This window comes from Heloderma suspectum, chromosome 2, assembly GCF_057233095.1.
Source record: "Heloderma suspectum isolate Gila_16-S chromosome 2, 16-S_ref, whole genome shotgun sequence".
NCBI classification, from domain to species: Eukaryota; Metazoa; Chordata; class Lepidosauria; order Squamata; family Helodermatidae; genus Heloderma; species Heloderma suspectum.
The window spans coordinates 204,550,470-204,564,997 of NC_139459.1; the positions used below are offsets into that span (position 1 = coordinate 204,550,470).

Below are 14,528 nucleotides of genomic sequence, written 5' to 3' on the forward strand. Positions count from 1 at the left end.
GTCTTTAAACCCTCCAATTTCATGCTTAGATACTAAAGATGTGTAAAGTTTTGTGGAACAAGTGGTTGTTCACCATTTCTCTAGCATTCAATAAAGTTAGAGCAAGGTGGGCCTCTTCTGGAAGTGTATTCCAAAACTGTGATGCCACAACAGAAAGGCACTATTCCACATCCTCATTGTACAAACCTCCCTAACTAATGGAACACAGAGCTGTGGCCAAGAAGGCCTCATATATGTTGAGGGACTCTTACTGCAAAAACTTAGGAGGAAGCATGGTTGGGTGGGAGACTCTGTGCAAGAGAAACGAGTGGAAATGTTTGGGAGGAAATTAAGCTTTTCTTTAGGTTTCCTAAGTCTTGAGAAACTTGGGCCCAGTCTGCGTGGAAACGGTTTCAGAAGCGTTTTCTGGTTATATCTGGATTTTCATGAAATCACTTTGGTTCATCAGTAGCACACGAAGCAAGAAAAGCGAAGTAGACACTACCTAAAAACCTGCTTTCACGGGTCAAACAGCACTTGAAGCCACCATACTTTGGGGTTGGGTGGGAGGAGTCCAGTGAGTAGAACTGAACGTCATCAACCGTGTAGGTGCTGTTCAGTGAATTGGAGAGGCTTTCTCCCTGCCCCTTTCAGTGCTCCCCTGCTCGAGGAAGTTTAATGGTAGAGATTAATTATGTCCCGTAGTTTACCGGACACCTCTCCCCTCACATCCACCAGGACTGTGAAGCAGCTATATTGAAGCCATGCTCCCTGTATAGGTTGGTATAGCATGTGAATGCGACATTGCACAATTGTGCAATTACAGGACTGTGAATCAGCAGTATTGAAGCCCTGCTCCCCTTGTGAGTTACTGCCCCAGTACAATTCAATTCTGACTATTGCGCTAATGAGATACTGCATAATTGTGAAATTACAGGACTGTAAAGTAGCAATGTTGTTGTGCAAAGGAAAAATAAACAGGAAAGGCCAGCAACCAAATAGTGCTACTGCATAATCATGCTAAGTGAGAAGAGAAGCCTGTGTCCAAAGTGGCTACTGCCAGTGGGATGAAAAAAAGGGTTGGGGAGAAAGGGACAACCCCACCCTTTGACCAGGTCACAGACACACCCCTAGGCACACCCAGTCTTCAGGATTTAAGTCGGGGGAATGGGGCACATTGTAGCGGAACCACATGGGAGCTGCGTTTAAGGGAAAAAAATGCACTAAAAGGACTTTGCAAAAATGTGCCATTTTGAGAGGGAAGCTGTGTGGTGGCAACAAAGTCCTGTGTCATGAACGACCCTGATGTGCTCTCGCTCCTCACTAAATCAGCTGTGTAGATTGGGCCTTGGACAAACGTACTCTCTTCAGATATATCTTTTTCACTTACTGACTTTCATTACAGCTACAGCTCTTGTCTGCCTGTAAAATACCTGGAACTTCCAGTGGTGGCCTTGGCTTAGTATCTGATGCTTAGCTATAGAACATCTCTGTCCATTATTTTTGCCAAAGCATGGCTAACATTTAGTGGTCAAGCAGGCTATCGGGTCATTGTAGGTCAATATTGTTTTAAACTATTTTTATGGTCTATATGTTATACTTTATCTATCTTAAACGTGGTATCACAGTCACCCTTCCTGAATGTTTGGGATGGAGTAGGATATAAGCAACAAGGACCTTTTCATGAGTTCCATTTGTCTTAAAGGAATAAATAAATTGGGAGGAAATGTAAGTGAGATGACAGGTTCCTGAGCAGGGATTGCCAAGGTTTGTTTAAAAAACCCTTATTGGACCTTGATAAAGCACATTTCTGCTTGAGATGGGCTGAGGACAAATCTTACAGATAGTTCTGGGGGTTATTTGAAATGCTGGGATAGTTCTGTTAATTGATTTGTCATTTACCTTACACTCAGAATTACTTAGCTATGTTTATAGTTTATGTTTTGGTGTGTAATGAGTTTTGACTATAAGAAGTCTTGCAGATAATAATAGTACAGTAAACTACTTCTACAAAAACATTTTGAGATTATTTGTATATCTTTATATAAGTATTTGGAGTGCCCCTCGTTTCAATTGACCTCATTTGAATTTCTCTGTATAATTTGTATTGTATATACTTAATTTTTTATGCATCAGGGGAGGGGAACCTTTTTTGGTCAAGGACTGCATTCCCTTGGGAGTATAATCTGTTAGGGGCTGCACACCAGTGATTGGTAGTGCTACAGCCAAAAGTTAGAGTAAAGGTGGCTTTTCCTCACTCTCCCTTCCCACCAACCCTTCCTTCCTTCCTTCCTTCCTTCCTTCCTTCCTTCCTTCCTTCCTTCCTTCCTTCCTCTTCTCACCCAGCAGACTGCTAGGGAAGAGGCAGATTGCTCCTGCCACAGGTTAGAATTGATCCCTTGCAGAGGACTTCCCCACCTCCCCCCACTCCTTCTGCCCCTTTTTGACAGAGGTCTGAACTGATTGCAGGGGATTCCCCCCCTCATCCACCGCTTAGTCTATTTCCATCCCTCCATCTCTCCCTCTGGGCTCCCCCCACGTAGGCTGAGGGTCACCTGTAGCTCTCGGGCTGTAGATTGTCCATCTATGCTTTATAACTGGGAAGAGGAAAGCAAGGAAAATAATTGATTAAACACTTAAGATAACTATTTAGAATACATTCACATTATTTATATACTTGCTTCTTCCTGAAATTGTTATTTAGACTTCTTCTGCTAATTCTCTAGCCATATCCTTTATACACTGACATGAGATAAATTTGTGTTGTATAAATAAACTGGGGACAAAGAGTAAATTCATCCTTTTTAATATTCATGCTGGCTCAGCTTTAGGGGATTTGAGCGATGTAAGTATATTGTATTGGGCCTCACAATGAGTACTACAGGGGAAAAAAACACTTCAAAGTGAATATGTTAATGCTTCATGGAAACGATACTTCTCCGTTTCCTGGAGAAAAAAGTTTTGCTCTTCTTATATTTGTGAACCACAATCTATTGCTGTAAATGTATAAAAAGCAGGGAGAGCTGGCTTCTATACCCTGGGAAATAAATGGAAACCTATTCCTAGTTGTAATGACAACTCTTCATGGGATTGATGCTTGAAAGAAAAGTGTAAATGTAAAAAATCAGATTCCTGAAAATCACGTAGATTTCAATGCATTTTCTTCTTAGTTTGTTCTATATCTCAGATGCATTTTTTTTTTTTTAAAGCAATTTCTTAAGTCCCTCACTTTTTCATTTCAGTTTCATCACCTTATGACTGGAATGGTATTATAGTAGATCCTGTTAATTATCGCTGAAAGTTTATGGTTCTCAGCTATACCTACCACATATATTTTCCTAAATAGGGCACCTGAGAAAGGGAATAACTGAGCAAGACAAAGATATAATTATCTGATATGGAGCAAGTTGCATTTTTTAAGTCTGTGCCTCTCTCTTGTAAGAGGCATACACTCAAAACAGCAAGGTGTCCTTGTGTTAAAATCATGCACTCATGGCATAAATTTAAACATCCTCCGGTTTGCCACCTTTGGCAGTAATATATTATAATCAGGAAGTGAAAATATATATTTATTTGGAGACATGAAAGTCTGAGAAAATAATGATACAGTTTTACATGAGGGAATAATGATGACATACCAAGAATTACTCGAGAAAATGGGTGGCTATCAAATCCCTTTATTCCAATCCTTTAAAATATGACATATGGTTAATCCATTGATAAAGCATGATCCCTTGAGAACGTACACATTGAGATCTTTATTTCTTCCCAGTGATCAAAAGGCTCTTTGAGTAAACTGTATGGAATATTTTCAGAATTAAATTAAGCTCAAATGCTTACCAAGAAATATGGAGAAGAGACACCTCTGTAATTAATTGGAAATGGATACAGTCCCCCAATTAACCTTAAGAGCAAGTCTAAAAGCATTTGTAAATTATTATTCATTGGTATCTCACTCCACAAAGGCTAAGCCATATATATTCTGGAGCTAATTATACTTATTGGAGATACAATGCAATTCAAGCAGGTATGTCCAAAGTTTTAAACATTCTGGGAGTCGATCCTCAAGCATATGGAAGAAATGGCAAGATTATAATTTGCTACTAGATCCTTTAATTGTGTTATTTAGTTAAGTGAAATCAATAGTAACATAAATATAGGAGTCCCCAAAATTTTCAGGCCTGTGGGAACATTTGAATTTTTGTGAAAGTGCCCTGGATGTCATTACAAAATGGCTGCCTTGGGAGGTGGCTGCACAATATGGCTGTCATAGTGGGTGGTCAGTCACAAATGACAAGAAGATAAGTGTTAGATCTAGTAAACTGTATTACTGAGATTTGGGTAGGTGAACTGGGTGGGGTTGATCTGACCCAGCGCTGCCCACCTGGGTACTCGGTGCAGCACCAACTTAGCCTAGGAGGGTCAGGGTGAGGGAGTTGTGGTGGCTTACAGAACTTCCATCTTACCAGGAAATCACTCCACCTTGGAGCAGGCCTTGAGGGGTTGCTCTTGGTGTTGGGCAATAGAGAAAGATTGGGGATGATGCTAGGGTACTGCTCTGAGCTGTGAGATGTGTAGTCTGAAAATTGGGGGTGTCCAAGTAACCCCATTATCAAAGTCAGACCACTTCCTGGTGAGATTTAACTCAAGGCATTACATCCCTCCTGCAGGGATTGGGCACCCATGTGGATGGTCCGCCATAGAAGACTGCTGGAATCTAATGGATTTCTGAACACTCGTAGAGATTTTCCAGTGGAGACAGCTGATGACTCAGCCGTGACCCTAGTCTCACCATGGAATGGTGAGATGCAGACAGCGATCAACTTCATTGCCCCTGAGTGCTATCTCTGGCACTGTAGAGCACGCTTTGCTCCTTGGTTCAAGCACAACTTGAAGCGGCTGAACATGCTGTACAGCACATAATCATGCCTATTGTGTGGCAGTGCAATCAGCAAAGAAAGCTTATTTTGCTGCCTCCATTGCATCCTCAAGTAGCTGCCCAACAGAGCTCTTTCGTGTGATTCAGGGGCTGTTAACACTCTCTGCAGCGACTAGGGCCCTGGTTCCCTTAAGGGCCCACTGTGGCCTTTGTACATTGCACTTTGAGGACAAAATCACATGTCTCCACAGTGAACTTGATGCTGTTAGCACAGCTCCAGCCGAGGTGTCTGATGCCACCATCTGCCCAATTTTGTGGGACCAGTTTCAGTTGCTGATGTCTGATGCGGACAAGGTGCTTGGAGCAGTGCGACTGATCGGAACCCTCTTGATCCTTGCCCGTCCTGGCTACTAAGAACTAGCCGAGGAGGTATGTCCAGGGAGCGGTAAATCCATCTTTGCAAGAAGGGTTGTTTCTTGCTGTCCTTAAGGATGCAGTAGTGCAACCACTCCTCAAGAAACCCACTCTGCTGGACCCAGTGATATTAGACAACTACTGCCCAGTCACAAATACCCTTGTCTTAGGGAATATACTTGAGGGGGTTGTGGCGGAGCAACTGCAAGCACTCTTGGAGAATACTGATTATCTAGACCCATTCCAATCTGGGTTTTGACCTGGTTACGGGACTGAATCAGCATTGGTCGCCCTGATGGATGCCTTTTATCGGGAGAGGGATGCGGGAGTGCGATCCTGTTAATTCCGCTTTATCTCTCATCAGCTTTTAATACCATCAGCTATGGTATCATCTTGGATTGACTCCGTGGGCTGAACATTCGAGGTGCATCACAGTAGTATGTTACAGTGGTTCCGGTCTTACCTACGGGGTCAGTTTCAGAAAGTAACATTGGGTGACCTTCCTTAGCCTTTCGGCAATTGAGCTGTGGGTTTCTGCAGGGCACCATCTTGTCCCCAGTGATGTTCAACATCTATATGAAGCCACTGGTAGTGGTCACTAGGGGATTTAGAGCCAAATGCCCATCAGTATGGCGATGACACACAGCTCTGTCGCCCTGCAACATCTGAATCAGGAGAGGCTGTGCAAGTTCTGGATCAGTGCCCAGACTCAGTAGCGGGCTGGATGAAGGCCAATAAACTGAAGATGAATCCTGGCAAGACGGAAGCCCTGTAGGTGAGTGGCTCCTGAGTCCAGGAGATAGGCTCATTGTCCGTTCTGGATGTTGTTGCCTTCCCTTTGAAATATCAGGTTTGTAGTCTGGGGGTACTCCTAGATTCATCACTGCCACTGGAGGCCCAAGTGGCCATGGTGGCTTGGAGTGCCTTTTACTAGCTTTGACTGGTATGCCAGCTACAGTCTCCCTTGAACAGGGATATCTTGTCCACAGTGGTACAGGCATTAGTAATGGCATTACATTAGTAATGGCACAGTGGCATTAGGCATTAGTACCTAGACTGGATTACTGCAATGTGCTCTATGTGGGGCTACCCTTAAGGCTGCTCTGGTGGCCGGAGCGAGTGCAGAATGCAACAGCTCAGCTGTTCTCAGAAGCTTCCCCTTTTCAGCAAGTAATGCCTTTGCTGAGGGAACTGCACTGGCTGCCTGTTCGCTACCAGGCCGGGTTAAGGTTTTGGTACTAGAGTATAAAGCCCTAAACAATTTTGGACCAGGATACTGGAGAGTGTCTTCTCCCTTATCAGCCTGCCCATTCACAGAGGTCATAGATGGGATGCTCCTGGTGGTTCTTCATGGACCTAAGGCCCTAGTGGAGTCATCCTGGAGTAGAGCCTTCAGTGTGGTCCCTTTCTGTGGAACTCCCTGCCTATGGAGGCCAGGTGGGCACCAACATTGTGTTGTTTTTGGCACCTGCTGAAGACATCTTTATTTCAAGAAGCCTTCCTTGACTGACCAGCCACGGTTTTTATTGGTATTCTGTTTCTAAAAACTTTTAATATGTTGTTTTATTCTTTATATGCTTTAATATAGTGGGTTTTAAAAATCTTTCACCGCTCTGCAATCTGTCAAGACATGGAGCAGTATATAAATGTTGTAAATTTTTAAAGTAGCAAACTAATACTGGATAATCATGAATGCATGATTTTTACATGGGATCCCTCCCAAACCACAATCAAATTAAAGCTCATAATGGTGGCTATAGACTGCATAGTAAAAAATTACAGATGTGGTGCTTGCCAGCATGACCATGGCACAAAATATGGATCAAAGCCATAAATACTCATGATTTTTTTTTTACATTGGATAACAACTAAAACGGCATTAACTCACAGTAGTATCAGGTACAACTGGAAAAAAGTAAAAATTCATTAATTTCAGACTGACTAGTTCAAGTATGGGATATTACTGGTTTATTTTAAAAATGTTATAGAGTTGGGCAAGTAAAACAATTAAGGGGCTGGAGAAACTCCCCTATGAGGAATGGTTACAACATCTTGGATTGTTTCACTTAGAAAAAAGGAAAGTAAGGGGTGACAGATAGAGATGTACAAAATTATGCATGGTGTGGAGAAAGTGGATAGGGAGACATTTTTCTCCCTCTCTTATAATGCTAGAACCTGGGGTCATCCCATGCAGCTTATTGGGAGAGTCAGGAGAGATAAAAGGAAGGACTTCTTCACACAGCGCATAGTCAAACTATGGGCTTCGCTACCACAGGACATAGTGATGGCCACCAATTTGGATGGCTTTAAAAGGGGGTTGGACAAATTGCTGGAGGAAAAGGATATCAGTGGCTACTAGTCTTGATGGCTATGTGCTACCTCCAGTACCAATAAGCCTATGTACACCAGTTGTTGGAGAGCATGGGGGGGGGGGCTGTTACAGTCATGTCCTGCTTATGGATTCCCAGTTGACAGCTAGTTGGTCACTGTGTGAACATAATGCTGAACTAGATGGACCCTTAGTCTGATCCAGCATGGCTCTTCTTACGTTCTTATTTATTGGGATATCACCTTTATGATAAAATTAGCAGATTTGATAAGGGAGAAAGTAGAAAGTTCTTGAGAAGCTTGAGTATTTTTATAATGTATTGAAATATAAAGGTACAAGATTCTGTATAATTTTTTAAAATTCTCTTTATTTTCATCTTAGTTGTTTCACTCAACTTAAAGTTGGTGATATAAGATTATTTTGTAAAAAATGTAATTATCTTTTTTCAATAAAAAGTGTGTATACACTTACAGCCTAAGCTGAAATCCTACACTCACCTGGGAATAAGACCAATTGAACTTTCTGCAATTTACTGCTTATTTGACATGTATAGGATTGCATGATAAATGTCATTTGTGATTTACTTATTAATTCGCATATATTGGATTGCAGTGGAAACGGCAGTTGTGATATCATTTTATCTTCAAAAGTTTTAAACATTGTAGAGAACACATTTTTTTAAAAACAAATCTCCATGCTCTTAGGCTAATGAAAATTGTGTGGAAGCAAGCCTTTTTGTGTTGAAATATAACCTGTCAGTTTAATAATTCTTCTGTGTACGTTGCTGGCATCATAGAGCTCATCAGTCAAATCAAGCTCTGTTTCTTTTCTTCTTCGACACATTCGCAGTAAAAATGATCACGACTTTATAACACAATGTACAAGTGTTTTAATTTGAAAATGCTGCAGAAATGGAAACTTACTGAAAACATAATAATTTTGCAATATATAAAGGTACAGCTAATAAAGGAATATGTTTATTTTGTGCAAATCTGAGGAAGTAAATGCAAGAATCTATTCTACAAACGTTCTGTAAGCACTTTGAGTTTATTTTATCAAGAAAATGTTTAAATAAATAAATATTGCCAGAGTTGCATTATGTCACGTTCCCTTGGCCCCCACCTTCCTCATGCGCACACACACAAGGAGAGGCTTCAGTCTCACATCTTTAATTCACTGTCAACAGGTTCATTACAGATGCAAATCCCCGAAGACTCTCATGCTACAAAGGAATAATAGCAGGGAATCCAAATGGGAGCCTTGATGTTGCTAGCAGTTTGAACAGGGACTTGCTGACTAGAATAACTTAGGGAGGGAAACCCCTCCCATCCAGTGATACTCCCCTATGTCGACCCTCACACATAGCCAACCAGGTCTACCATCTGAGCTCCACCTCTAACTTTTCCCGCTTCACTCTGCACTGCAGTCTAGCATCCCTCAGGTCACGCCCCGCGCTCTCCTCCTCTTCCTCCTCTTCGATTCTCATGGGGGGGGGGACTTCAGGCCCAGCCATCTGGGTACTACCATCCTGAAAAGCATGCCTAACCATATCTAAACTGGCTGGGGAAGATGCCTCCCCCAGTTCTTGCTCCCCCTTCTGAATCTGAACTGCTAACTCTCTCCATTTGCTAAGAATCAATCCTGACACATTATTCCACTGAAGTCTTAATGAATGCAGATGACATATGAGTACTATATTTAATAAAATGTTTTCATAAATTTGTCAGCTTGATTTATTATCATACAATATGAGAGAGCAGTATATTTGCATACAAAAAGAATACACCCGAAAGTATTCATTAATAAGAGAAAGGTGAGTAGGTGAAATGTAAAAAATACATACTTGGACCAAATTTCTTTCTAATACCATTAATAAAAGGCAAGCTGGAAAAATAAATGTTTCCACTTATTCATTTATAAACATTATAAATGTTTCCACTCTCCACTTTCACCCTCAACAAGAGGCTCTTTAGATCCTCTTCGCTTTCTGCCATTAGGGTGGTATCGTCTGCATATCTGAGGTTGTTGATAATTCTCCCAGCAATCTTAATTCCAACCTGTGATTCATCCAACCCGGCGTTTCTCATGATGTACTCTGCATATAAGTTAAATAAGCAGGGCGACAATATGCAGCCTTGTCGTACTCCTTTCCCAATTTTGAACCAATCGGTTGTTCCATGTCTGGTTCTTACTGTTGCTTCTTGACCCTCGTACAGGTTTCTCAGGAGACAGGTAAGGTGATCTGGTACCCCCATCTCTTTCAGAATTTGCCCAAGTTTGTTGTGATCAACACAATCAGGTTTTAGCGTAGTCAATGAAGCAGAAATAGACATTTTTCTGGAATTCTCTTGCTTTCTCCATGATCCAGCGAATGTTGGCGATTTGATCTCTATTACAAAGCTTGGGGTTCCCTCAGATCTCTGTAGATAGTGGCAATTTTGCTGCACAAGGAGCCATATTGATCTCTTGACTTTAGAAATAAAGGAAACAATTCATCAGTTGACTGGGTATGCACTTCTTAACTATGTGCAGCACCCCAAGTTCAAAGGTAGGTATTTAAAAAAAAAATGGGACCTGTACATGATTTTGAACAGGCCATATTATGGTCATTTTTGATACATTGGTTTCTAATGCTCCCGATACCTGCATTTTAGCCTTTTAAAATTAGTTATTCACTGTTTGACATAGACTTGGGATAATTTATATCTTTTGAAGCACAAGTCATGTCATCCATGCAAATGCTGAATTGGTGTCATAGCTGCACATTAAGGGTTTTCACTAAATTGACTTGAGAAGATCCCAATGTGTGCCATGTTTTCCATAGTTAATAATCTGAGCTCATGTATATGAGGCAGCAAATAATCCTTTTTCTATCTTAGAATAGATGGTGGAGGGGATATGCTTCTCTTGAGGCATTAATCTTACAATATAGGCATATACTGCAAAACATTTCCTTGATTAAATAACTTTGGATGATGTGTTAATGTTATTTAAGTGAAGATTAAAGAAAAGAGTTCCATGTGGTACAATAAAGCCATAGTATTTAAGCTTCCTTGCCTTAACTTAAAAGCTGAAGGCTTTGAAAATGGGGTAACTTTCAAGAGAGCCCAGTCCTATGTTTAGGTGCTCCCAGTTCCACGGGACAGTGAAAATAATCTTTGATTTCTTATCCAACTTGTTATTTTCTTCTTCAAAGTATTACTAAGAGAAGTTTGGCATAACCATAGTCAGGAAATTGAAACCTGAATAGGTGTTTTAAATGTATAGGGTTAAAGGCCTTCCTTTTACAACGGCACACGTGTTCTTTTATTTGATACTTGAACTATTATTTTTTTCCCTGACTTTCTAGGGAGAAGGAGGAGCAGCTAACTCAGGTGATGGAGGTACAGAGGCTGCAAGCCCAGCAGGCTGATGCTGCCCTGGAGGAGTTTAAGCGGCAGGTGGAGCTGAACTCAGAAAAAGTCTATGCTGAAATGAAAGAGCAGGTGAGGAGGTCACAATGCCAGCCTTTCTGCAACTACCTGTCTCAGTGGGATAGCATATTCTCATCTTATTTTGCCAGAAACATACTTCACTTGATAGTGGTACATCAAACCCTTTCACAATATAGTGGCTTTGCCAGCAAGTCAGAAAAAAGGATGTTAGCAATTGATTCATCTTTCTAACAAAGCCAGAATTGTCATTGTTATAAAACTATCCATAGTTGTATTACCGAATAGGGCTTTTCCAGGAGTTCTAGAGTAAAATATTAGTTTATACACTCCGTTGGACTAGACTTGTCTCCCCTGTTTCACATCTCTTCGCCCCACTCCCTCTTTTCTTAATGGAAATTTTCCTTTGGATTTATCTAGCTAATCACCTTATTGCTGTAATGTGTGACACTGGCTTGATAGCAAATGCTTTCTCCTCATGTCATTACTGAAGCGTCATCTTGTAGAGCAGGTAAGGCACAAAACATTTCCTCTATGATAGATCATAGGTCTCTTTCAGAGCAATTTTCATGACACAGTAGCTCCCAAGGGCAAATGAAATACAGTGGGAAAGGTCATGCCAAGGATTGTTTTTATTCTTTTAATCAAGTTTTATTTTTTAAACAACACATTTTATTTCCTATGATTGTGTTTTTATTCTTTTAATCAAGTTTTATTTTTTAAACAACACATTTTATTTCCTATGATTGTAAGCTGCCATGAGTGCCATTTTCTTGGTAGAAAGGCAGGGTACAAGTTAAATAAATAAATAAAAAGGATGGTAACTGATTCCAGGTATGATATTTCTAAAACAAACAAAAAAGAGTTTTCGAGAGCAATCCTATGGCCCCTAAACAGTGTCTGGGACACCACAGGTTACTGTGGCCTTGTAAGACAAGTTAGAGAGAGAAAAGGGGGCATGCTGGTGGGTGTGGAATGGAAAGGAGAGGCCAGATGTCAGGGGTGCCTCTGAGCATAGACAGTGGCAGAGTAGCTCAGATTCCAAACAGGAACTGCAAAACGTGTGGGAGAAACTTTCCCAGACTCTTCCAGACAGGGAGAGACAGACTCCTCAGGTTTCAATAATCCAGCTGGTCGGAGAGGGCCTCTCTTCACACACCCCTGTGAGAGATAGCGAACAGGGAGATGTGGGGCTTGGAGAACCTGAATTCTTAGACACCAGGTGTAGACACAGAGCCAAGAGAGAGATGGCAGGGTGGAGCTTAGGCGATCCGATTGGCCCGGCAGGAACAGCTACGCGTAGAGAGGTCATGAGATAGAGGGAGATCCCCACCCCACCCCTTAAGTTAGGAAAGCGTGCCTGCCTTTTCTCTAACAGTGGGCAACTTTCAACCTTCGTAGCTTCCCTTTGAACTCCCTGAAGGCATTTCCTTTGTAGGCTGTGAGTTATTGACAATTTGCATCTGTATGACCCATTGAAGTGATTAAAGAGCCGTGGATAGAAGCCTCTTGTCTGTGTTTTGATTTGGCTATTGGAAGTTCAGCAGGGACAAAAGGGAACTCTGACACCGGGATACGCAGTCTCTGGTCCCCTCCCTGCCCACCAAAAGGTAAGTCAGCTAGACTGGCTCAGAGGCCCTTCTAGTTGCTTTTTGCATTTTAAGTGGAGGTGAAATTGTCTCTGCCCTCCTCTCGCCCTGCCTGGTTCTTGCCAGCAGAGCATAGGATAGATGGAGGGCTCAAACTCGGAGCCCTCTGTTTACTTGAAGTGCAACGCATAGGACTGCAAATACAATCGAACACAGGTAAGAATCCATTTGCGATCTTATTCTGTGGCTGTGATGGCGGTGAAGAAATCCTACTTCTCCGCCACCATTGTGTTTGCTCAGTTTTGTCCAGCGGAGCTCTTTCATGTGGTTAAAGGCCTCTTGGGTGTAGGCCTTGGAACTCAAGAACTCGAACCCTCAAAGGCCCTCTGTGAACAATTTGCCAGACACTTTGCAGATAAAATTGCTTGTATTCGTGCTGACTTGGATGACATTGTTTTGACAGAGACTGAGATGGATGGGACTGGTGCACCATCTAGTCATGTTATGGATAACTTTCGGCTTGTGCAACCTGAGGATATGGACAAACTACTTGGAGGACTGAGGCCTACTACTTGCCGTTTAGATCCTTGCCCATCCTGGCTTGTGAAATCCACCAGAGCTGGGCTGGATATCTGGACCTCAGAGGTGAAAAATGCCTCCTTGAGGGACAGCAAGGTCTCCACAGCTTTGAAAGAAGCTGTGGTGAGACCCTTGCTGAAGAAACCAAATTTAGATCTCATGGTTCCCGATAATTACCACCTTGTGTCAAATTTGCCATTCTTGGGCAAGGTGCTGGAGCATGTGGTGGCCTCACAACTCCAAGCCGTTTTGGATGAAACTGATTATTTAGATCCATTCCAATCAGGTTTCAGGCCTGGTTATGGGATGGAAACAGCCTTGGTCGCCCTAGTTAATGACTTACTCCACGGAATGGATGGGGGGAGTGTGTCAGGAGCGCCCTAGCTGCCTCTTGCATTCCCCACCAATAGCCAACTCAGGACACAGACAACGAGGAATTCTTTCCGAGACTTTATTCCTTTATTACTTTATGACTCTTACAGATACTAATCACTAGCGGCAAAGCAAGGAACAGCACTGGGGAAAGATAGCACAGTAGCCTAAGCTCCAGGTAAGGCAGTTGGTCCCCGTTTGAAGGAGAACCATGGGAAGACCCTGAACTTAGGGGCTAGGGAGAGATCCTCCCTCTTTCCCTTGGGTCCTCGGGACGCGACCGTTGTTTGCGTGCCAAACGAGCGCTACGCCTCCTTTCTATGCCCTCCATCTGTCGTCGCTCCCTGCGTCTGCGCCAAGCATCCAGCAAGCCCCCCTCCAGCACTCTCCCACTGCCAGGGTCACTATCTATCGCAGGAATGCTGGCAGGAGGAATCTCTGCCAGCTGCTGTGCTTGTGAGAGATGAGCCCGCTCCTCTCCCACGAATTGCTGTTCCTCCTCAGAATCAGAACTGCTCTGGGGCTCTATTGGCTCAGTTTCCACCCTGACAGAGTTCTACCCTGTTGGTTCTTCTGGACCTCTCAGTGGCTTTCAATACCATCGACCATGGTATCCTTCTGGATCGTTTATCTTGATTGGGCTTGAGAAGTACAGTTTTAAAGTGGTTCCAGTCCTTTCTGGAGGAGCGGTCTCAGAAGGTGGTGCTGGGGGATTTCCGTTCCACCCCATGGCCATTAGCCTGTGGAGTGCCGCAAGGTTCTATCTTGTCACCATGCTTTTTAAGATCTACATGAAACCACTGGGGGAAGTCATCAGGAGGTTTGGGCTGAAATGTCGTCAGTATGCGGATGATACTTGGCTCTACTTCTTGTTTCCATCTGCACATCCCAGGGAGGCTGTGGAACTCTTGAACCAGTGTCTAGGGGCTGTTTTGGGATGGATGAGGGTGAACAAG

At 42.7% G+C, this 14,528-nt stretch overlaps 1 protein-coding gene across 9 annotated transcripts in view; it reads left to right on the forward strand.

The window, feature by feature from the left end:
• The window catches only part of CEP112 (centrosomal protein 112), a 411,978-nt gene that overhangs the window by 169,095 nt on the left and 228,355 nt on the right, over nucleotides 1–14,528 (forward strand). For all 9 annotated transcript variants that reach the window (XM_084837487.1, XM_084837488.1, XM_084837483.1 and 6 more), the window contains one exon: nucleotides 10,951–11,086. In XM_084837487.1, the coding sequence (XP_084693613.1) occupies nucleotides 10,951–11,086 (136 nt within the window). The remainder of the gene's footprint in view (nucleotides 1–10,950; nucleotides 11,087–14,528) is intronic.